At 31.1% G+C, this 26,272-nt stretch overlaps 1 protein-coding gene across 4 annotated transcripts in view; it reads left to right on the forward strand.

The window, feature by feature from the left end:
• Positions 1 to 25,366, forward strand: part of LOC123291684 (protein sickie) — a 95,666-nt gene extending 70,300 nt beyond the window's left edge. The window contains exons 1-16 of one of the 4 annotated variants that reach the window (XM_044872057.1): positions 6,846 to 6,895; positions 9,736 to 10,457; positions 10,785 to 11,156; positions 11,953 to 12,292; positions 17,307 to 17,545; positions 17,763 to 17,939; positions 18,284 to 18,409; positions 18,493 to 18,748; positions 19,490 to 19,654; positions 20,114 to 20,140; positions 21,578 to 21,798; positions 21,862 to 22,013; positions 22,121 to 22,375; positions 22,497 to 22,817; positions 23,379 to 24,094; positions 24,318 to 25,366. In XM_044872057.1, coding sequence (XP_044727992.1) covers positions 9,845 to 10,457; positions 10,785 to 11,156; positions 11,953 to 12,292; positions 17,307 to 17,545; positions 17,763 to 17,939; positions 18,284 to 18,409; positions 18,493 to 18,748; positions 19,490 to 19,654; positions 20,114 to 20,140; positions 21,578 to 21,798; positions 21,862 to 22,013; positions 22,121 to 22,375; positions 22,497 to 22,817; positions 23,379 to 24,094; positions 24,318 to 25,161 — 4,824 coding nt within the window. In that variant the 5' untranslated portion in view covers positions 6,846 to 6,895; positions 9,736 to 9,844 and the 3' untranslated portion in view covers positions 25,162 to 25,366. Of the gene's footprint in view, positions 1 to 6,845; positions 6,896 to 9,735; positions 10,458 to 10,784; positions 11,157 to 11,952; positions 12,293 to 17,306; positions 17,546 to 17,762; positions 17,940 to 18,283; positions 18,410 to 18,492; positions 18,749 to 19,489; positions 19,655 to 20,113; positions 20,141 to 21,577; positions 21,799 to 21,861; positions 22,014 to 22,120; positions 22,376 to 22,496; positions 22,818 to 23,378; positions 24,095 to 24,317 lie in introns of those variants that run through there. The other 3 variants (XM_044872053.1, XM_044872054.1, XM_044872056.1) reach the window with 3 other exon arrangements.
• The last annotated feature ends 906 nt before the right edge of the window (positions 25,367 to 26,272 follow it).

Raw genomic sequence — 26,272 nt, forward strand, 5'->3', positions numbered from 1 at the left:
GATAATTGTAGGTCAAAGTCATGGACACAAACATCAATGTCCTCTTTTTCCTTTGACAACTTTTGGCTAAAGCATTTTTCCGTAGTTAGCTTATTTTCTTTTGATTAAATGCAATAATGACATTTTTCAAATCGAATTTCCTCCGAAAGCTAATCTTTTTCGAAAAAATGGATCTAAATTGGCTATTAAAGAAACCCGAAGAACTAGGGGTCCAATATGGCGTCAGAACATGATATTCCCCGTCAAACTATGCAACTTTTGTTAAAGTTATTTTTTGATTGGGTAACACCCTGTTTATCTGCCAAAGTTAGCCACCCCCTTCTCATCATAATAGCACTAGCGATATTTCTGATTGATGCCATTGAGGTTAAATAAATGAATTTTTAATGATACTCGAATTTTGATTTATGTCCTAGAGGTTTGTGAATATAAATAATATCGATTACAGACTCCCACATAGTAGGGATTTGCCACCGGAGTTCTTGCTAGCGTTCTCCGTATTACGTATAAGATGCAAAGAGATTCCTACACTGATTGCAGCATTTATTTAAGAACAAGTGAAAACAAATAATTGACTGAGTTAATTGTTGAAATACCATGTATAGACAGTGTTGATTACTCTGTCACATTAAACATACATACATGTCACACATATATTACTGATATACCCATATAATACATACTATACAAATTTCTCATAATTTGCGCTCTCACGGAAAAAATGTTCCAAGTTGGTTATTATGGACCCAAGACTCGATTGACCTATGCTGCTTATTTACGAACTTGACCTCACTTTTTACGTCCTAAGCACGCTATAAAAGCTTGATATCTCTTTTCGTTTTTGAGTAATCGTGATGACAGACGGACAGACGATAGACAGACGACAGACAGACAGACAGACAACCGGAAATGGACTAATTATTTGATTTTATAAACACCTATATCAAAATTTTGTTCATAGCATCAATATTTTCGTTACCATTAACTTGGGACTTAACTTAGTATACCTTAGTATATTTTATATACATGGTATAAAAGAAATATTCGCTATCTAAATCAACTAATTGTGTCAAAAAATGTTTATAAAATCTTTGCAGTATCATTAAAAATTAGCGCCTGCTCCGTTTGTTAACTCTCAAATTACACATATCAAATACATTAAATTAATTATGGCACACTTGAAACAATGAATCATCATCCCCCTTATTAAAGAGCTTAAAATATTAAAAACTTATTTTAATATTATTTCCTAAACACCCACCACACACATAAACATAAAACATTATAAGATAAATACTTTTGGGTAGTTAGTTTCCTTCTAGATTCCGGTTCGTGTAGTATTATACGGTATCACCATTTCCTAACTAAATTTAAATGTATAACAACAAACACTGAAACACTGTCGTAAAGTTTGGAGGGTTAAAATTTGGAGAGAGAGAGAGAGACAAGAGAACATATTTAATACTTTGTACCTTTAATATTATTTATGTAACTTTCAACTTTATAGTTCATTCAAAAATAACAACTATTCCTTGAACAAACAGTAGATATGGATTTAATTAGTCCTTGATGAATAGGGTATTCTACTATATTTGAAAAAGTAATACAAAATGTTGATTTTGCTAATCAAAAGCCACCAAAAATTTATTTCGGAAAAATACACACGCTTTCTTGCCAAAAACTTTAATTTTAAACCTTTTTTAAACTGTCAAAAACGCGGGCATCCAATTTGGTGACGTAATATCGGTATCATTATACGAAATAACACAAATCAATTTCAATCAATCATTCATAGACAACTAATTATAATAAATATAAATATTTATTACCTATGGATATATTATACCCAGCTGTCTACACTGAACTAACTGATGGTCTATGGCTCATACCGATATGACATCACATCAGGGCTTGCCCGCGTTTTAGGTCAAGTGATATAAAGTTTAAAAATTACGATTTTTAATTTTAATATTATAAAAGAAAAATGTGCTTTTATGACTCGAAATCAGAGTATTTAAGTATATTTTTACATAAATTTTAACTTTTTTCAAATTTCATGATTTATTTTTCACTACCGAAAGTACCCTATTAATCAAAAATCTCATAGCACTTAAAATGTTGGTTTTAGAGATATGAGATTCACACATAGGCAATAAAATAAACTTCTTTGAGATCTTATATCCAGAAAGGAAGAATGGGGCAATTGCCTCCTTCAACAAGTATCAAAGTCAATTATTATAATTACCTGTCAAATAACTTTGCAGCTGGGTCTTTATGTACCCGTCAAGAATCTTCAGAATTTGATCGAAAATCATTTTCCATTTTGATCGTGTGAGCTACGATCATAATATTGCTTTTATTCTTCTGCAAGCTATAAATTGATGGTATTCCTAAATCAACTATAATACAAGTTTTCGTACAAGTAGACACATATTTTACATATATCCAGAAGCGAAAACGTTTTAAAAGGATCCATTCCTATACACTCAATATTACTTACTACAGCAGTGTGTATTGTTGCCGGTCGTAAATTTCTATGTATTATGGTAAATCCATATTGCATAACAACAGTAACAGTGTTATCTATGAAAGCAAATGTGTTTCATTATTTTGCGCACGCCTTTCATTCACAATAATATATATTATTTTTACAGTTAAACTGCACTATAACAGTAAAACCTATAAGCAAAAGTTCTTGTAAAAAAATTAGGCAATTCCATGCTTTTAAAAATTCTAGTCCAATAATCTTGTCGCCTGAAAGATCTGATTGCCAAGATTTAATTTTGAAGAATAAATATTTGTTAGACCCAAGTTTCCCTATACTCTGTTTTCGTCTTTAGCGGCTGCTGTCTGTCTCTGTTAAAATAATGATTTTATTTAACTCATTTGAGAGCTTATCAATATTATTGACTCGTGTGAGGGCATCCCAACTTTACCAAATATTAAGTCAATAATTATTATTGCATTAATAATATTGGCCGCGTGAGACCATTCTTACGTTCAAGTCTTTAACAATGTTACTTGAGTCATAAAATATGTTTTTAACGAAAAGTGAATTAACTTTGTCAATAAAAAAACAATTTCCCGGAAGAAATTTTACTGTACTTAGTTTGCAAATATAACACGAAAGAATTTCTATAACCCGTCAAGTACTATGTTTACATATTTATGATAAACAAACATAAAAATATAACTTTTTTTTATTTTGTTACAACCACCGCCAAGCAACCCTACCTCGATTTTTTTTTTTTTGAAATTTACTAAAGATGTTTATCAAAAAGAAATTTTTTTGAATTTTTATGAAATGATGTCATAAATTTACAAGAATACCTCTAGAGTTCTACATATAATTTACATACAACATAATAATATTTATACCTTTTAAAAAAAAAATTGATAAGAACGCCATACAACCTCCGTGCATAGGTTATGGTGTGTATATCTAGAGATTCTATAGCTCAACATAGATAAACTTTGCCGCCGTGTAAACAGAACAATGCATCTTATTATTCACCTTTGACATTGCCAAAATCAATATTTTGATTCTGCCTAAATTACGAAATTCTTTCTTTTATCTCCAAAACGGAAAAAATTACTCAATGTTTGATGATAAATTTGATAAGATAATACAAATTGTGCTGTTTTTGTAGAAATGGGATTTTTTTAGTCGTTCTAAAAGCTAAAATCAAAATACGAATTAGTAAAATGGAAATTTTTATCATAATAGAAAAAGGTTTTTCTACAATCTATCACCTTCTTTTGAGGACCATCTCTACTACAAATTCTTAAAGTTCACTCCTTTTTCATTCTCTCAAAAGAATCATAATTATTTTCTGCTCAAACGTCGTGGCAGGTCTTGCAGCTTGTTGAACATGAAACTATATAACCTTCACTTTATCTTTAACTAGAAATCAATTATTTATATAACTTTATTTATTTTCGAGTTATGTGATTTTTCGGATTTTTTCAACCTATCTACATTTCAGGTTTTTGCACATTTTAATAGTTGTGAGCATTTTGCGTGAGTGAGAATATTTTTTATTACATGAGTCGAAAATTTTCGGGACTATTCGTGTATTTTCGTTAGTTTAATATAAGTCGTACTCTGAATTTAATTATTTAGGCCATTTCTCTGCTCTAACTCACTCTCAAACATCATTCAATAATCACGTAATCAAACTCTTTTTATTTAGCTAGTGCATTAAAAGTAGATTTATATAAGAAAATTTAATACGCGAAATATTTGAAACATGTGCAGACGCGTGAGCAAATCTCTCTCCACACGAATAAATATTGCCGAACGGTTGACGCGAGTGTTGACGGGATAAATAGAAAGAAATGTAAAAATTAGACAGCGGACAGGAATCGAACTTGGATCTCTTTGTAACCAGCCAGTGCTTTTCCTTTAAACCGGAATAGATCCCAGATCTCTAGGATCACTAAATACGTGATTTTTTCACTTTGTTCTAGTTATTCACATAACCTCTGCGTTATATTACTTCGTATATGGAAGTAATTAATCATATGTGGTTTGACGTTCCAACAGACCTATAATAAACGTAACAACAGTGAGGGATCTCTCTAAGTCTCTACTTTAGTATTTGAGTTTGAGATGACTGCATCAGTCACTACCCAGACGACAAGAACATTTTAAATAATTCTTTCTCTTTATTATTACAATACAACTTATCCAAAACATTAAACAAATAAATAATAATGCACAGTACAAAGTCATTTATAAAACAAAGACAAATATAAAATAAACATTTCTAAATCGAATATACACCTCCTTGTTTTATAAAATAGGGAAATACTGTGCGTATATTATTTAAAGTCTACACAAATAAACGCAACAATGGATTCATTTTTTTGAATAGGGGAATGGAACAATATTTTTCAAGTACCCATAATGAATATATTGTATAGTTTGTCGTAAAATGAGATAAAAATACCTTCAATATACAGATTTGGTCATTTCCTGTTTCATTCCAACAGTATCATCGCAATGGTTTTAAATGTTCTCCCTGGTTTTAAATGCGTTTTACCTCTATACGTATGCACTTTATACAATTTTTCTTACAATACCAAAGCTTTATAATTTGCATCCACTTCTCATTATCTTTGCCATTCTTCATCTTTGGATTTTTGTCAAATTCTGATCTCAACCTTTTATAAGGCTTCGTGAACTTCATTCACTAGTCCTGGCGCCCGGCTGCTTATAATGCCATTGAGAAATACTCCTCTAGAAATACTTTTATGGCTTGTGTGCGTAGCCTAAGAACTTTTTTCAATACAAAATTTTTGTAGGGGAAAGTGGGGATTTTTTTACGTATCCCGAAAAATTTTTGATTGAAATCCCGGGAGTTGGTGTCGAAAGACAACAAACTACTTTCTATAAGGTTACTATTTTTCTTGAAGTAAAATAAAACACCATGTCCTGCACTTTTTCCAAAATTTTTCTGATTTGATCAAATCGATTTCTTATTAGTATTCGAAAACACGTTTTCGACATTCATCTTAACTTTCAAGTTCACGCGAAGGTCAATAAAAGTTTGTAATAGATAAGAGATAAACAAAAACTGTAAAATTAAATCTGGAAATCACGGCGAGTCCGTTTAAATTCTTAGGTGGCCACGCATGAAGCTGCCAAGCTGCAGTAACCAAAATTGTAAGCAACTAATGTGGCAACCACTCGCCTGTTAGTAATTAACGACCATTCGAAGTACTTTTTATATCTTGTCTATATGAAATACATATCAAGGTATACTAGTTTAGTCCGAAGTTTGTTACACTTAAAGAGATATCAAACTGAAACTTTTATAGCGTGCTTAGGTCGTAAAAAGTGATCTTGAGTTCGTACATAAGCCTCATAGGTCAATTAAGGTCTTGGGTCCGTAAGACACATCTTGTAAATCGTTAGAGATAGAACAAAAGTTTAAATGTAAATAATGTTTTTTACAAAAAAATTAACAACTTTTGTTTGAAACATTTTTTCGTAAACATCACTGTGTCAAAACAAATCTTTGGTGTCCATTTATTATCAAAGATAGGGAGTTGAAAATTTGCAGGTAGCTTAAACTAGTGGTCTTTATAAATATATGGCCTCCAAAAAGCCATCATAATTGTGTTGGTTTTTTAAATTTTTGTAATTTATTAAAAATAATGCAAGAATTGACATTTGCCACTTTCTATACAGGGTTTTCAACAATTAACTCATTCAATTGTTTCACTTGTTTTCTAATAATTAATCGTTTTTGTTTGGTAATTTTGATCCGGAATACAAAGAATGTCTAGCAATTTTGATAAGTGAAATAAGAAGGCCGTCCGTCATATTGATATATAACATAATATACTGCATTTCTTACTGCATGGTCAACCTAACTATGACACGCTTTACTTTAAAAATGTACTTTTTATACATTGGCGTCTTCTCAAAATATTTTCCGTACACAACAATAGAACTATAGAACTGCATTTTACTGTGTACATAGAGGTTACGTGATGTTCACACTATAAATTTATTTTTTGTGTTTATTATCCCTATATATTTGTGTGTGTATAAATGCTTTGTGCATAACGTACGAGGTACGATTTTATTATTAAAATAGGGGAAGGTTAGTTTGTTTGTTATTGTGCCCAGAGAGTATTATAGTAAGCAAAAATCTTACTCTTGCCATGCATGTAGTAAATAATAAGTTGTGTTAGTGACTGACGTACAGTTTTTGTGAGCTTTTCTCTCAAGCACTTATCTACCACCTTTAAAGAGATGAATATTATTATTATTTCATATTTTTGTTATAAATAATTTATAATATTTACCGTATGTGAATGTTTAAATGGGTAATAATTCATCAAAAAAGTCACAAAGTGTACCAACAACACCTAATGTTAAAAGGTATTGTTTTGTGTGTGGTTTAAACATGGTTTTAATTAAATTTATTGTGAATTTATACAAACGTTTGATTGTTATTCAGTGCAATTTTATATGTGCCTGTGCATGAGTTTTTATTTTGTGATTGTTTATAATACAGTGGAACCTCGATAACTCGAACCTCGTTATTAAGTCGTAGTCCTCAGTAAATCGAAACAAAATGTCATTCCTTTTCGCAGAACCCCTAAATAGGCGGTATTTCGAATTATTTAGGCTTTGTAATTTGAACACAAAAGGGGCATTGATAGTTCATCTTAGTTAATACTCTGTAACTTCCGTCCGTAAGTCATAGCTAGTAAATAGAATGACGTAATTTGAAAATTCATTAACTCGAAATTTTTGCATTTTCCTTGTCGTTCGAGTTTTTGAGGTTCCACTGTATTTCTTTTATTTACAAATAATTTTGAAACAATTACTACTAGGATTAGCGCAAAAAAATTTCGGAAAAGGAACAATCAAAATAAAAACCATCTGACTGACCCCAAAATTGAATGTTTACTATTTTCAATTAGAAAGATCATTTCATTTTGAAACAACTAACTACGCGAAAGCAGAGAAGAAAGACATTAAGTCTTCTTTGTGGAAAACAATGCATCTAAGAGGTATTATAGGTGTTATATGAAATTGCAAAAGTGACTTGTATCGTGGCTTAACTGTTAGTTTTTAAGTGTAATTCATCTATTCAACTAAGAAACTCCCACGCTCCAAGCGTCTTACAACTATCTCAACGCATATCGAAGATTCAACATATGTATATAACCTCTCACTTAGATGCATTGCTTAACGCATGTATTCTGTCATACTCGTGATATTTATATGCCTATATGTAAATCGAACATTCTGTATATCAATTAAGTAAAATATATTACTTCCCTGCTTTTCCACAGTAAATATAATAATAATTTTAAACAATCCATATAACGTACGAAAAAAATCAAATTTATTTAAAATACAAGTGAAAACAAACAATTGACTGAGTTAATTGTTGAAATACCATGCATAAATAGTGTTTATTACTCTATCACATTGCACATACATATACAATTTATATAATACATACTATACAATTTACGCCTAATTTGCGACCTCGCGGGTAAACAGTGATGTTTACGAAAAAATGTTTCAAACAAAAGTTGTTTATTTTTTGATATGGAACATTTTTTACATTTATAGTTTTGTTCTATCTCTAACGGTTTACAAGATGGGTCCTACGGACCCAAGACCCAATTGACCCATATTGCTCATTTACGAACTCGACCTCACTTTTTACGTCCTGAGGACGCTGTAGAAATTTCAGCTTGATTACTTTTTTCGTTTTTGAGTTATCGTGTCCACAGACGGACGGACGGACAACTGGAAATGGACTAATTAGGTGATTTTATGAACACCTATACCAAAATTTTGTTGGTAGCATCAATATTTTTAAGCGTTACAAACTTGGGACTAAACTTAGTATACCGTGCATATTACATATATGCATGGTATAACAATTTTAAATAAATATTACGAAATGTGGTTAAAAAACGATTTTCAATTTTAATATTTTGATGTTTATGAAGAATAATATTATTTTAAATTTTAATCATAAAGGTTAAAAAACTATATTAATAATGCACAGATGTTTTATATCAATTTTGAAATATAAATTCTAATAATAAATATTCTATTTATTTTCTGTTAAATCTTTTTTATTTCAATTTTAATGGCAATTTAGTTTGAATGATTTTGACAAAAGTGTTTTAAGTTGAAACAATATTGTTTCAAATACATATTCAATCCGTACAGGCATATTTGAGAGACTCACAAGCTTCACGTTGTAAAAATATAAAACATGAGCTGTGTATTTTCGTTTTCTTCTTCGTGCACACTTTCCATGCTTATATTATATTTTCCGATAAGACATACAAACCTGGACATCTCCTTATCCGCTTGTGGGGGGTGCTGAGGACCTGAGGCTCTCTCAATTTAAATAAGCTTGCTACGATAACTGAAATTGATACACGTGGAAAATAATAGAAGAGCTACGTAATGCAAAATTCTTCAAAAAGTGTGCGGAAATTCAAAAACTGAAATAAATTCAATAAATTCGCTGGGCTCTAACTACGGGCAGTTTGTTTGTCACAAGCAAACATCTGAATTCAAAGGCTCCTATAGTCTTTATTCTAAGTTACGTTCGTCGAGAATGTTGATTGTCTAGTGGTCAGGTAAATCCAGAAAGATTCTGTAAGTGGAAATTCACCAAGTTTGGTCACTCTAAACACTTCGAGTGAATGGGATTTGAAATTAGATAATGACTTTTGGAGCCCCAAAAAATCTCTTAAATTTTAGATTTGCATCTATTTGATTTTAATTTGAGCAGGATTTGAACCCACCAAGTAGCCATCAAGCAAAGCTCTACGGAGTTAAAGTAGAACGGAAAAGGGCATTTTAGGCATTTGTCAAAACTACTCAGATTTTAAATTTGAATATCTTTGTTATAACGTTATCAGTAAAATATATAAAACACTGATTTATAGATTCTAAAAATATCCAAAGATTACTTGTCAGTGGGCTATATTTTAGTAAAGTTACGAAAAATCGAACTCGCTACCACAGACATACTACGAACTGTATTGGTTACGCTTTAACCAACTGAGCTACTAGGGTCGACTTAACTTTTAAATAATTTTTTTTTTACTACTCTTAAATAGAAATGACATCGTATCATTTTAGTTTAAAGATTATGACGGTAGTGGTCGCATAACTTGAAACAGCTATTTATATACAAATAAAATAGATAATTAATTTATGTATTTTATTTACAGAGCATTATCAGGCGGAAAAGTCAACAATGGAACAAGCATACCATTACCAGGAAGCGCGCTACCAACCCGGCGATGTCCTCCAGATAAAGTTCGCCCTACAGGAACCACCATGGTTGTACCACCACCACCAACAAGTGTATCATCAAGTCGTGCTTCCAGTCCTGCTCCATCGATGATACCACGTGTTGGTATCCAAAATCAACAATCACATATCCCACATCATCCACAACAAAATAATAAATTAAGTTTAGAAAAAATTAAATCCACAAAATCAACAAATGGATCTGTCACCGCACAACAGACAACACAAATGTTGCCAACTTTCTCAGGGAAACGTACAAGTTCCTCTAGTGGTGTATCAAGCTCTGCTAAAAGTGAAAAATCTGATAGTAGTTTTAGTTTGGATTCATCTGATAAAAATAAAAATATTCGTACAAAACCTGGTAATGTAAAACTTCCGACCACAAAAAACATATCGACTTCCCAAGCAAAATTAAATACATCATCGTCCCTTGTCAAAAAAGAATATATGTCTTCAACAAAAAACATATCAACTTCCAAAACAAATGCAACGGTTACGTCAAAACTAACTGAACCAAAAATCAAAATAAGTAAAACAACAGCGGTACCTATCAAACCAAGTGATAATAAATTACCCCCTCCAAATAATAGTAACATATCAGCCGGTACTGGAATTCCAAAACCAACTGCTGCTGTAAAAGGTATGAAATGAAATTATGAAGCTTTATTATATATTTAAACTTTACGTGGATCCTTAGAATTATAAATCACGCATGCTAATTTATTCCTTACTACTAGCACCATTTGTCACATATCTAAAACATATTTAAAGCATAGGTAGCATATAAATGGCCTCCATTCGTTTTGAATCTCATTGCCGTGATGAAAACAAATGTGTCTATCTATCTGCATGTTTGTGCTAAAGTTTAGAACGACAAATTTCATTTCGATGGCACTATCACAGAAAAGTTCAGCTTTTCAATAATACAAGTTATTCCATCACAAATACAGTTTTTTGTTCGTTACAGGTACTTCAAAAATTATCAAAGACGAAAAACGTAATTCAAGTCCACCGTTAAAAACAACAATTTCTTCCGAGAATCAAGTAAATCAATTACAATCAAATGAAACAATGGCCGTGGTTTCTCCAATCCAAAATGAACATGTGAACAGCAGCAATATTGAAGCACCAAGTAGTCAGTGTAGTCAGTTATCAGAGAGCAGTCATAGTGCATCAACTGGCCAACATAGTAATTCCAGTGAAAGTAGTGTTATATACCGTCCAAGTAGTGAAAGTGGAAGTGAACAACCGAAAATTAAAGAAATTAAATCAACGTCAATCGATACAACTCGAGCATCAGATAATATTCAAATTTCGCATGGTCGTGATAATTCATTAGGTAATATACAACAACAAAAATATCCAAAAATTAGTATTAGCGCTGTGCAAACATTGAAGTGGATGGCACGCCTTGCAAGATCTTGTAAGCTTGGAAAATTTCTTGCGTGAGTGGAACATCCCAAGATATCATAAACTCTTCAAAGCAAGATACTAAGTTTGATATTTAAATATTAACAGATGTTTAAAGTTTACAATTAATATATTTAACCCGGTTTTGGAGCAACGAGTTATTTTCTTCTGATTCGAAATAACTGTCGACCTATCAGATATATTCTCACATCGAGGCTATTGAGTAAACAATTCTTGGATTAGCCCTTAACCCATCAATGATGTCGATGATGTCGCAATCGGGTTCATTAGCACTAGAACTTAATGATCATTTGTCCTTTTGGAGTCACTACGAATGAGCCCCAAATTTGATAGTTGAATATTTATTACCTGTCTCTCTATCGGCTTTTAAGGACAGATAATATGAATAAAAATGTCATAATCTTCCATACGTGTCCTGTATCTGGGATCAAAGAACATCCCTAGATTTCCTAGAAACTATATGATAGTTCAATCGACACTATCCCTCCTTAAAACAGCCCTCCTCAATTGTGTTCCAGTTAATTTTAACCGACCAGTCTATCACAAAACCATGCTTGTGCAGGTTTTTTTATAAAATCATTTTTGCTTTCGTTTGTCTTCAAATTACGATATTTTTCAAGTCATAAACACTTTAAAAAATCATAAATTCTGTAAGATAAATCACCGAAACTTAAAGATTGATACCTTTATTTTTGTTTAATAAGGTGAAGATGATGCCAGTTTAACAATGACCATTAAACCAATGATGCCACTAATCCGTGGATACTGTAATAATTTAACGATGCCAAATGTTCGACAACAGCGTCAACAGTATTTACTTCAAAGAAAATTACCACCAACCGATGCTAGTGATTATTGTGATATTGAAGAAATTGTGAATGGTTACATGTCCGATGGTGAACTAATTCGTGCGGGCAACGATACTAGAAATATTAATAATCATCATGGATTTGATGGATATACATCAGAACAAGATCATCGAATCAATGGTGGAATGTCTGTGCTACGATTAAATACAACACCACAAAGACATCCTGTTGGAGGGTAAGCATTATTTAAGTTTTTGATAAATTTGAGTTAGTTCTCCGTAATTAGTTTTACTAAGAAACTCAACTACAGTGAACCCGCGGTAATCCGACTAACTATTTGCAAGGTGGCGTCGAATTCTCGAATTTGTCGGACTATAGAGTACTGCCACAAACCCCTGTAGTCCGGAACTTTTTGAAAAAGAATAATTTTAGCCACGAAGAATTCATGCATTTATAATAAATCTACACTATAATAACGTAATAGTTATGTCGGATTACAAGGGGTGCCGGATAAGACAGGGACTGGATTATCGCGGGTTTACTGTATAGTGGAAATATTTGGTCAAATTTTTTTTTTTTTTTTTTTTGGTAATTATTCAATTCAATTTATTCATTTTTTTCTTTAAACAATACGAACACTATACACAGAACATGTCATAGAAAGGATAGGGAAAATGAAAGTAAGGAAGGGGGTATGCATCTATGAAGATTACAAAATTACAAAAAGCCTCAATCAACTTGACCTGTCACTATACCCGTAAATATTGTACCCTAAAGTTACTAATGCTTTACCTTCGTAAATTTTAATCATTTTTTCCTAGAAAAATGATTCATTTTTAGGGCTCCGTACTCAAATAAAGCGTTGTTATTTTCTAGAGGCTACCTAATTTGTAACCTATTCAATAACTCGCGAAAATTAAAAGTGGACACAAATTTTTTTGGTTACTTTCTCGAATGGACTCAACTATTTTAAAATCACTTTTCATTAAAGTCATTATTTTATGCATAACTCGATTTTATTAACCCGGTAGTGCAACATTGAACGCGTTATTACTTCAAAAATATTAATTTTAGACAAAAAATAAATTTGTTAAAAGTTAGGTTATTACCAATTGTAAATTGACGTAAACAGTAAGAGAAAAAAAAAATTATCTAACAAAAAACATAGGAAATTCAGTACGTGATCCTGAATTTATTTTTTTTAACTAAGCCCTGTAATTTAGTGCATTATGGACAAGATTAACGAACTAGTAACGAACTTTATTATTGTCTGTATTGTATTTTGTTGTTGTTGGTATGGATATCGAACCCTGCTCTACGTGGACTTTGTAAACTCTTGACCGATTTTTTTAATATTTAGAAATAAGTAATTATTTGATTGTCTGTTAGTTAACAGGTCATTAGATATACTTTCAAATTGAAGCCCTCTAACAGATTGGGTTACTTCAATGTGTAATCGTCTGCGATTTAATAATTATCAAAATGTTAAGTTTTATTTTACTATATTTAATTATTTATATATCATTTTAATATGTACAAAGTTTTGTTGTAATCGAGTCAAATTTCTCCATTTTAATTACTACCGTTAAAAAATTAATACCTCGTATTTTTGTACATCCTAATATTTAAGTATTATGAGTATCTATAAAAGTTCTAGCTTATGTAATGATATTTTCTATCTTTTTATAATTAATACGAATTATTTTTATAGTATTTATTGATAAATATTCCATATTCACCCAACGAACTTCGAGTGGTTAATTTATATATCCTAATTTCGAATCAATAAACCAATAACTAACTAATTTAGTTATTTATATACGATAGTAAAACTACGCTTTTGAATTTTTCAATCAGCTTATGCAATACATATTACATGTACGTTTGTATGTATTGCATAAACTAATAAACGGGTGAAAACTCCAACGGCAAAGTATGTCTATTTCAAATCTAATCAACTATTTAAATTTTCTACATAAAAGTGTATATAAAAATAATGTCAAAATCAAAATAGAACGTATTCTTAAAGCTAGGACAATTATGAATGCAGAAAACAGTATTTGAATGTAAGACTATCCGACAAAATCAGAACCATATGGTCAGCCTGTGATAATTTCAAACAGTAGTTTTTACACTATTATGACTTTCACCTCAAGACTCCCATTTATCAATATTTAAATTTAGGATAATATTCAGATTAACTCCCTTAAAATATGTTAAAAATTTAAAAAAGATTAGAAATAATGATAACAAATATACCAAATATTATAATAAGTTAACTGTAAGTAAAATCTCTTACGAAGTCAAGTGAGCGTGAGGGTCAATCGGTGACTAACAAAAAAAACGTCATCAACATAAACTTTCAACCCTCTAAATAATATGATTATGAAAGAGTTCATAAACTTTATGAGCAGATGTTTGCATACAGTCTCTATTCGATACAGTCGACCAAGTTGAATAACACTCACACTTTAGGGTGGCTGCTACATTATATGGATATTACCTAATGACTTTAGTTGCAAGATTCAAGGGTTTGACTATTAGCATCAGGGATTTTGTTTTATTTAATTTTAAATGACTAATCTTTTTTCACTGGATTTCTGTTGAATTTATTCGATTTACGAAAAAAATGATAAGAAGAACCACTTTGTTATTTAAAATGGTCTATTATATTTTACCACTTGTGTATGAACCCAATTTGACTTAAGATTTCTTTAAGATGACTTTTTTGAGTAGAATAACTTCTGTTTGAAAAATTTTTTTTTATCGAACGTACCTTATGAAATGTAAGTCTAGTTTCTTTTTAAGTGGCTTCGTTATAAGTCTAGTCTCTCAAAGTCTTATAGTGGAGCCTACTGGAGGTCGTTTCACCACACGAGTGCGGAAAATTTTTAGGTCGAAAATTTTGTTGGATTTTCATCAGTCAAGTTGCAAAGTGGTCAGCTTAAAGACATAAAGGTTCGCCACTCCTGATCTAGGTGGTCTTTTAAGTTCGGGCAGGAACCGATTAATCCACTATTGAGTGTCCATTTGTTGGTTGAATCACACCATATGAGTATATTGTTATGTAACATTTAGAAGAACGATTGGTACCCTCTAGCGGCACATGCGTCCACCAATTGATTTTATTCACAAATATAATATGTATGATTATTCATAATATCTGTCTGTTCTAACAGTCACAACCATTAAAAAAAATATAAATAATAAACATTCATAATAAACGGGCTTTACAATAGAATAATCAAATCTATTATTATTAATTAAAAAATTGTATATTGAGATAATTAAAATAACTGATTTTTTAAAATAATATACAAAAACAAAGACTTCATTCATCCATTTCAAATTTATAATATTTATACAATACAATAAAGGCACATAAGGCATTTAAATTTTGTGCATGGATTTTGTGACTTATTAAATTGTTTTTAATACAATTTATTTCGACAATAATATTGAACATTTTTTATATAAAACTTTTTTTGATAAATTGTAAAATAAATTAGTGAAATATTGTGACAATAAATTTTGATAGCTATTTTTATAAAAATAATAAAAAATATTGTGAGAAATAATTTTAATAATTTTTAATTGAAAACTCATTCAAAATTGATTATTTAAAGGTGAGTGAATTAAACCATTTGGTGAATAAAATAATTTTTTTTAAATATATACGGCTAGTATTCAAGGTAGGTCGGGGAAATGTGATTGTATGCGCGCTGAATTGTAATTATTTTATATGCAAATTTATTTTATTAATAACGTATTTTGTGCGTGGGTTTATTAATTAAAATGAAATAATATAATTTTTTCCAAATGGTTTATTAATTTATAGTAGAAATTTTTAACAATTTGTTAACAATCTAATTTTTTTATAATAATGAATATAAACAAATGGTAATACAGACATCCTCTTTCAAACCACTATAATATCTGTGTTTCTTGAGGTATCCTATTAGATGTAACCATGATGAAACTCGTTAAATATCAACCATACAATCACAAATCTTTAACATAATAAAGAAAAACGAAGTTAATTTTTTAACACTCTGTATAATTTTATATACAACTGATATATCACTGCTTAAATTTTAATCTTGCGATTAATTGACTAAATTTATAAAGGTACTATTTACTGTAGAGATCTTCCCTAGATTATTATATGTCCTGTGAGTCGTAGGTAGAACCAAAACCTATTGAAGAAGGTTGAAACGAGTAGGAACAATAAAATCGAAAGATGTCACAATTCTTTTTTATTTAGGTACAATAAATATATTATGTCCGCAGTTTTCTGCGTTTTCAAATTTCTTATGGCATGTAAAATCAAGTTTCTCTCCTCCGGGCAGAGAGTGTCAACTTTCGTCGGAGGAGAGTGTCAAGTTGCCGCTTTCTGTCTCCGTCGAGCAGAAAAACAATATACATGCCGCGGGAGCTAGTAAAGAATGTCTCAGATATGTTTGTCACCCTCAGCGACGATGGATATGAGATCTGAGACATTGTTTACTTTTTTTCCCAAGATATGTAATATATTATTTTAGTTTCAAACTAAATAATTGTGGGATTTTTTGTTATTAAAATTTTGTCTGTATCTAGACTTTTGTATTTCTAGATCATATTTGAAAGGGAATATAAGATCCAACTGTTACAGGATCAGTCCATATGCTCTTTAAAAAATTCTTTGGTGATATTTTTAGCCAGAATCGAACCAAGAGCAAAATAACATCGTATATTCAATAAAATTGCCTCTATGATTACGATCACATATCACATATTTCCGTTTTATAAACAATTTCGTCTACTTGTTCCTCAAATGTAAAATAATGTACAATAATTTGTTATTTTAATTTTGTTTAAATAATCATAAACTTTTTAGCATTATTTAATGAACATTATAATTTGAATCCTTCATAAGATAGTATGCCTGCAAACCCACTTTTTGCTCGTCAATTAAAAGTCATATCTTAAAACCCTTTCTACAGATTTTTTTCAAAAACAACTTATTTATAGTTATTGCAATAAATACCACGATATCCGAAATAAAATTGAATATTAAGAAAATTTATTAAAAAAATTAATATAATTAAAAAACATACAACAGACTTAAAATTTCATCGTCAGTATCGAAAAAATAAATTTCCGACCAAACTAAACGAAATATCTATATTTAGCCAAATATAAGTTCTAATAATTTTTCAATTAAAATTTATCGTTTGAATTAATATTTACATTTTATATTTGTATTTTAGGGCACAACGCAGCCTTACGGTGTTGACGGAACAAACTCGGCCCCAACGGGGGGCCCGCAACGGTGAAGATGCACCTCCGCCATTGGGTCCACGTCCTAATCATCACTCATCTTCTAACCTTAATAGACAAAGTCAACCAGCTAATCGGTCACCAATTACGAACACAGATAGCATATTACCTGAAAATTCACAATGGAAAAAGTATACAGATTCCCCAGGTGTTGGAACACCTATTCAAAGTAAGTTTAATTATATGTATTTATAGCGAAAAAAAAAATTGAGTAGTATATTGTTATGATGGAGTCCATGTTTTTAAGTAAAATTAAAGTACTTATTTTTAACTATCTATTCTAAGTTTGCTCATTTGACGACACTTTCTTTTTTTAGAATCTTCCGAGTTGAGCTACTATCAATATTTTATTACCGTTAATTTAATTGGAAACTTTTACATTACAGGCGGTCTTTCAAGTCCCACATCATCTAGACGTGAAAAGAAAGCCGTATCGTCATCACATGGACATACTAAAGATAAGAACTCTTCGTCTAAAGTACGTGTACCTCAAAGCTTTGGATATGTTAAAAGAAACAGTGTTGGATCCACGGGTACACAATCGTCTTCCATATCTTCTACAGGTAATATTAATCATAAAACTTACTCCTAATAGCGAGTTTTTTATCTCACGATACGGATCGACTCAGGAGTGGAATTTTTTTTCTTACCCTCCGAATTTTGCCGCCCTTGACCGAGTGTCCCTTGTATAAATCCAGCGCTGTTAGGGAGACTTATTTACTTTCTTGCTAAACTCTCCATTAATAAATACATTAAAAACATCCGCATTTAAAACTTACCTAAAAATAATTCTAAAAGTATATTAAAAAACGTCATACATAAGTCGTTTAAAATAGTATACCAAATTTATAGGGGAGGAAACAAATAAAATTTAAAATACTAATCGAACTAAATTTTAAAATTTCAGGTGGTGGATCAATAGCTCAACAAGGAAATAGTAAGACAGCTCAAGTTTCTGTTGTCCCTAGAACAAAAGTAAAAGTGTCCGGTGGAACCCAAACCTGCACCAGTGATTTACAACAAACGCATCCAAGTAATACTACATAATTTCAGATTCTTTATCTGTAACTGTATTCGCCGTAGGTTTCTATATTAATTGTTAATTTTTTTCTGCAGAACCAACAACAACACAATACAAAAGTTATTCTTTAACCGGGCACACAGCAAGTCAACTCAGTCAATCAGTACGTGAACGACTAATGATGGGATCTCAGAGTTTACCAAAGGGCGCATTAGGTGGTGGTGTTGGTAACATTACGAATGAATATCAACTTGTGCTACGACAAGCACGACCTAAAGCCAGTGATGGATCACTTTCGGATACACAAGCCACGGAAAATAGTAGCCCTTATGCACCATGGTTAAGACATAGGTAAGTTATATTCTATAATATTTTATTCTTCATTTCTTCGAGTTATAACATCTTGTGGCGTTGAGTTTGCGCTTTTTTTCTTCAAACTTCAGAGTTGAATCTTTATGCATGCTTACTTTAGTTAAGAAGTACTAGTTAACAAATCTTACGAAAATTTCTTCATATTTAATTGTTTTTGTAAACTTACGTCCATCCATCAATTGTTAGTAAGGTTGCCTACAGGATTATATTATACTAAGTTATTAGCGTTTATTAACTTTTAAATTTAAGTAATATGTCTCAACATTTGAAAAATCGAATCCAGAACCTCTACCAACTGAGCCACAAGAATGCTACGTGGAAATTTCTATATTACCTACTTTTGTGTTTATCTATTTACATGTTTATCTTTTGTGGTATAGTTAGTAGTAGTGCAGCGCAAGATATTTCAGTATTAAAAAAAATTAATCTCTCCGGTTTTTCAACGCGATAATTAGGAGAAAAATAGTAGTTTTTAAGAAAAAATACTATGGAATCTGATTGTTGACTTGACGAGAAAACACGGTTTTTCATAGTTTTCTTGAAAACTACCATTTATCTCCTAATTATCGCGTTGAAAACCCGAACGGGTTAATTTTTTTTAATATGAAAATTTTCAGCCTGTACTAAGAGCACTATATTTAGAATGAAGCAAAATATTTTGAGTTATCAATTTTCTTTGAATAATATATACTTAAAAAAATATATTTTTATTTTAATTAGTAACACTTATTCAATGGGAGCAAGATTAGGTGAAAATGATAGCTTAGAAAATTTAGCTAATTTTCATGGTCATCGTAGCAGTTTAACACATACTAGATTACTTAGAGATTCAACCTCTTCATCTGTATCACCATCAGCTCGTTTAAGTCGCAGCAACAGTATTAGGTATGTAATCCACTCAAGTCATATTATAAGTGTTCGTTTGACCATTTTAGCTGGATAAAAGAAACGCCGCAATTTCAATATTTCCATTTGATTGTTAGTTTTGGTCGCCACTACGGTCAAATGTGATAGAAGTCAAACAAATATTTTTTTAATCTAAAAATCGCACCCAAATTTGCCTTTGTGTTAGCATATAATTAAGCTAGAAGGGCTAATGAGTCAAAGAGACAAAACTTTTTCTTATTTTTGAAGGCTTGGGTATACCAGAAATCAGTTTTGGGCGCAATTTTGTGTATTTTGTTTTTTGTTTTTTAATAAATAATATTGTCCAGCTAAAACCATGCAAAGAACCACTGGCTAATTGAAAAAAAATTATCAATTAATGACATTTTATGGAAGAAAAAAAAAAACGTAAAAAATAATTCTAGTAAGCAAATAATATAAATTTATTTCCTTGTCCAGCTATCTACGTGATCGGACTTTTCCAAGGTATAATACTTTCAACAATGTGGCACATGGCTTTTTATGCACTTAGGTTTGAAATATATTTGCTTCGCTAAACAAAAATATAAAATATTTTATTCGAAATGAATTCGATTACCGATCCAATGATTTTATTTTTAATTTAAATTGATTGAAATTTTGTGATAAATTTTAATATTTTTTGACTATTTTCAGCTTCTTATTTATATATTTTGCAATATTATCCTGTATGTAAATAGTATGTCTAGAACAGGAAATCACAAAACTAAATCCTGCCTCATGGAAAAGTAATACACGATTTATACAGTTATCGTTATATCATCATCGTTTGCATCGAAAACTGAAACCTGTCCCTAAGGTGGCATTAAAATGTACTATCGTATAAATATTATCAAAGATAATAAATGAGATCTCTAGAATATTTTGAAATAAATTTCGACTTTTGCCCCAATTTCCTAGATCAATTTTTTGTTTTATATAAATAGGTGGATTTTGTATTATATCAAATTAGCAACGAGTAACATACACAATAAGAGTAATTACAATTAGAAAATTCATACTGATGATAGCTACTTGGTAATCGAACTATGTATTTATATAATACAAATATTGATCTAGGAAATTGGGGCAAAATCGAAATTTATTATTTACTATCGTGTACTGCCCAAGTGAGAATATGCTAATGGTGACACACTGTGAATATTCTGAAAAACAGGACTTAGAATATCGTGATTTCTTTTTCTAATAGACATTGTACCAAAATAACAATTTGCTTATAAAAAATCGGAGTTGGTTTAACAATAATTGCAGTATGCAAAAATTTTGATGCTTTTTGTAAAAATTTAGTATCAAATAAATTCTAAAACTCAATGACAAATCTCTCCACATAAATTTTAACCAGTAAATGCAGCCATTTATGAAACGCATTTCCACTAACTAGTTAGCTGTTCATGCTGTTTCGACGTTTGTTGAAATTTATTGATTTTCGATCCTGAGACTGTTGACCATAGATATTCGTCTCTTTTTGTGTAAAATCTGAAGAATTACTTCCGTATCACAAGCTACATGCCGTACATCGATTTTATCAAATTATGCTTGTGTCTTTCCTAAAAAATGAAACATTTTGATGAAGACTCATGCGCTCAACTTTTGCACAATCATTCGCTTAACATCTAAGTCGGTGAACAAAAGTTTGAACCTAAACTCTCTCCCTTTTTGATTTCTGCACACCGGTCTGACCAATTCGTATCGTATATATACCTACTTACTTTCCTATCGCTAATTCGCTATCCTCACAATTCTCACTAAAGAAAGTTTCACTTTTAGTTATTTGGTGGAGGGCTTTTTTTATTGTAGTTGCAGAAAAATAAATAATAAAATGTATTAACTTATTAAAAATATTAATAAAAGTTATTAAAATCAAAATATTCATTTAATTTCAAGATCTACAAAATCGGAAAAATTATACCCATCCATGTTACATCGTGGAGCAGAAATTGAACCAGAACCATATTATTGTTTACCAGTAGGTGCATTACATTGGTCACAACCAACTAGTCCAGCTCCAGGCGGTGGTGTAAGTGGTGTTCCACATTTATTTCCACTCAGTCCAACCCATGGTATCATATCGTCTCGACATACAAGTACACCTAAGAATGATGATGGTAACAAGCATTGATTTACAAACCCTAAAACTATTGAAATTAATTTATTAACTTTGATTACAGTTCATGGTTCATCCGTGTCACTTGTATCTACCACATCTAGTCTATATTCATCAGCTGAAGAAAAGCAAGCACATGAGATAAGGAAATTGAGGCGCGAATTGATGGATGCTCAAGAAAAAGTACATACTTTAACATCGCAACTAACAACAAACGTATGTAATTTTTTTAATTATAAGGCCCCTGTAAATGTTTATAACACCACGATATTTTGTTACGTAAAAACTTCGTTTTTCATATACCTTTTTTTCTTCAATTTCAGGCGCATGTTGTATCCGCATTTGAACAAAGCCTGCTGAGCATGACACAAAGATTACAACATTTAACAGCTACAGCTGAACGTAAAGACACAGAATTAGCTGAATTAAGGTCAGCTATGGAAATGTTAAGAGCACAATCATTACAAGCTGGATTGGGTCAGACGGTTCTTGCAAGACAGCCATCATCAGATAGTGTATCTAGTATGTCTAGTGCTTGCAGCTTAGATAAACAAGATAAAAAGAAGAAAAAAGGATGGGTAATTATTTTGTCTTTTAATTTATAACACTAATTCTTTACTCGAGCTTTGAACATTAAAAAAAATGAATCCTGTTTTTATTTTTCTTTTGTATATTTAAATATGTATAATATTTTTACAGTTGCGTAGTTCATTTACAAAAGCATTTTCACGGAATGCAAAACAAGCAAAAGTACAAACTTTAAATAATAGTGAGAGTAATAACGCAACAAATAATTCATCTACGAATGCTACAAGTGATAATAATGTGAATGGACAACAAAATGGACAAAATCAACCAACAACGAGTAACAACAGTGAAGAGGCTTATACAGATGTCGAAGTTGAAGAATTACAAAAACAATTACGTGAAAAAGATTTAGTTTTAACAGATATACGTTTGGAAGCGCTTAGTTCAGCTCATCAATTGGAAAGTTTAAAAGATACAGTCATGAAGATGAGAGTAAGTCATACTTTTGTAATTAGTTGTAATTAGTGTAATTGATTTGGTTTAATTTACATTACACCTCAACCAAATAACACTTTTTTGCCTTTCTTACCTGTCTCAATTAAACTGTTACGTAAACTTTTCTCTAACGCAATAGTTTATTAAATAATTTAGTAACGTTAGATTTTAAAAATTTTTGCACGAATAAACAAAGCAGAAAATTAAGTAAACAAAGTGTGTTTGCGGAAGCATTCGAACTTTCATTTCGAAGAAGCATATCAATCTAAGCAAGTGTAAGTACGCCGGCATTTGGAGTATCTTGCAAAGATACTCCAAAATAGCTAGGTGTCTATCATTCAATTCAAAATCTTTGCTTTTGTGTAGGAAACTAATCTGAATGAGATACTCAAAGCTGAAACTCTTCATTTTACCAAATTAGCTGAACTCAACCAAAGTATAGAAAATTTAGAGCTTATCTCGATTGACAGTGATTTTTCTACACTATTTGCAATAAATATACTTCCTTATAGAATCAATAAATTAACGTAACGCTTTAATCGTAATTTTTGTCTTTAGAGTGAAATGTTAAGTTTGAAACAAAATAATGAGCGCTTGCAAAGGATGGTTGGTGGTACTTTACACGCAGATAATGGCGAACACGACGATTCCCTCATAAATAGGGATCCACCACCGGATGTTATAGCCGTTGAAGAAACTTCAATTGAACCTGAAATCGATGGGAAACGCATTTCTATATCAGTTTATTTGGGTCAACCAAATACATTTGATAAATATTATGCTGAAAATTATAAATCCGATGTATGTCAAAATTTATCAGAAGGTCATGAAATAACGATTGCATTTAAGAAAATTGGTTCATCAATATCGTGGGGTCAATTAGATGTTATAGTAAGACGATCATTTAAACAACATGTTGCAAGATTAGATCCAGTTAATTCATTAGGATTAGGTGGTGATTCTGTTGCAAAATATCGTTTAGGTGATGCTGAACGATCACCGTCAGCACCGCCACCCGATCTTTTGCCTGTTGGTTATATCGTGGGACGAGTTTCTACATTACATATTATTTTACAACCAGTTTGTGCTTTAGCATTTGAAGCTTTAATACCAAGAGGTGTTGGGCAACGATTGGTTACATTGCTTGCGGAACATCGACGAATCGTTTTGTGTGGACCGCCAGGAACTGGTAAAACACATTTAGCACAAAGATTGGCAGAATTTCATGCACAAAGTCAAGGAAAAGATCCATCAGATGCAATTGCAACATTCAAGTAAGTTTTGTTTTTTTTATTCACAAGCATGTGTGTTAGTACATTTTTAAGAACCTTGCTTAGACTTTTAAACAAGTTGTTTACTTCTAATACTAGTCTTTACGGGTAGCTGGCCATTCCTCGGTAGTAAACATGTTCAATTATTCCTTTATTGCAACCGTGTGAATAGATACAGTGATTTAAATTTAAATTGTATATTATTTAATATAAAAATTTGTTTTAGTGTTGATCATAAATCAGGAAAAGAATTGCGACAATATTTAGCACATCTTGGAGAACAAGCATCCGGAGGTGATAATTCAGATTTACCTTGTGTTGTTGTTTTGGATAATCTTCATAGAGCAGGTCCTCTTAATGAAGCATTGGGTGCTTTACCGCGATCAGTACCTTGTTTAATTGGCACAATGGCACAGGCAGCTTGTAGTACAACTAACTTACAGTTGCAACATGGTTTTCGATGGGTCCTAGTAGCACCACATCTTGAACCAGCATCTGGTTTATTAGGACGTGTTTTGCGTCGGCGTCTCACAACTCTGGAACTCACTCAAGGTGATCGACCTGAATTATCAACAGTTCTGAATTGGCTACCAAAAGTATGGAAACATCTAAATAAATTTTTGGAAACTCACAGCTCAGGTGATGTAACAATTGGCCCACGATTATTTTTGGCGTGTCCTCTTGATATGGACGCATCAAAAGCATGGTTTTCTGATGTTTGGAATTATTCTCTAGCACCATATCTCCGTGAAGCAGCTAAAGAAGGCATACAATTGTATGGTAAACGTGCACCTTGGGTTGATCCTGTACAATTTATTATTGATACGTATCCATGGGCAGGTTCACCACCTCAGAGTTTAACACGAATTACCCCACAAGATGTTGGATTAGAATCGAATTCTGTAACACAATCAGAATGTGATTCAACTGATCCATTATTAAATATGTTGATGCGATTGCAAGAGGCTGCAAATTATTCAAGCCCACATTCGAACGAATCCGATTGTGCAAGTCTCGATTCGAATATAACTCATGAAAGTTCAATGGGTGGTACCGAATTAGGTTTATAAAATCATTTAAAAATTCTTTTAACTTAACATTTTTGATACAGTAGCTTTCGCTTACCAGTACATCAAATATTACTTACATTAATTAAGTATAATTGTATTTTTAACCAGAATATTGTATCGCCAAGTATGCTAGCGTACTGATAGACTACGTCTACACACAAAAATCTTGTTTTTGTATACAATATCTATTTCGAACCGAAAAGTTTTTTTCGCTATAGTTTTTTTATTCTTATTTTAATTTCAAATTTTGAATAAACAGTAAATGAAAACAACCTTAATTTTTATTACTTTCTAGAAAATATGAATAAATACAATGGAAATTTTTACTCGAAACATTTGAAAAAAAAGTTGTAAGCGAACTCTACTGTATGTCAGATAGGATTTTAATGATATTTTATTACTAACAGTATTTTATTACAGTATTTGTATATAATAATTATAGACATTAACAAAATTATGTAGTAATCATAGACTTATGATAAACATGAACTTAATATGTCGTACACAGAAAAAAATAATCAATTTTTTACAGTCTGTCAATGATAGATACTCACATATTCTGCCACAAGCTACAGAAAAATGTATAAAATAGCAAGCATAACGAATAAATGCATAGCTAAAAATTAACATTTGTTTGTAAAGCATTTTACAGTCTGCCATTGATTTGAATAAAAGGCAAGACTGTTCAATACACTAAAAACTTATTTGCAGACGGTTTTATCGTGGACAATCTTTGACATAACTGTGGTAGACGTATTAACATAAGACGTAGCATACGGTTTCTAATAAATTTTTAGTGTATTAAACAGTCTTGCCTTTTATTCAAATGAATGGTAAAAGGATGTCCTCTTTATTTTACAAACAAACGTATATTTTGATTGAATTAATTCGAAATGTATGTTATTTTATACATTTTTCTGTAGCTTGTGGCTGTATATATGTCGTCTGTCATTGGTGGGCTGTAAAAAATTATTTTTTTTCTGCCACGAGTTGACAGTCTAATGCTTATTCGTGCAGAATGGTTTATTGGTTTTATAATATAAGTCTGTGATAGTAATTCACTCATTATTACTCTAAAAATCTAAATTGATATTAGCAACATGATTTTTAC

Source organism: Chrysoperla carnea, chromosome 2 (genome assembly GCF_905475395.1).
Source record: "Chrysoperla carnea chromosome 2, inChrCarn1.1, whole genome shotgun sequence".
NCBI lineage: Eukaryota > Metazoa > Arthropoda > Insecta > Neuroptera > Chrysopidae > Chrysoperla > Chrysoperla carnea.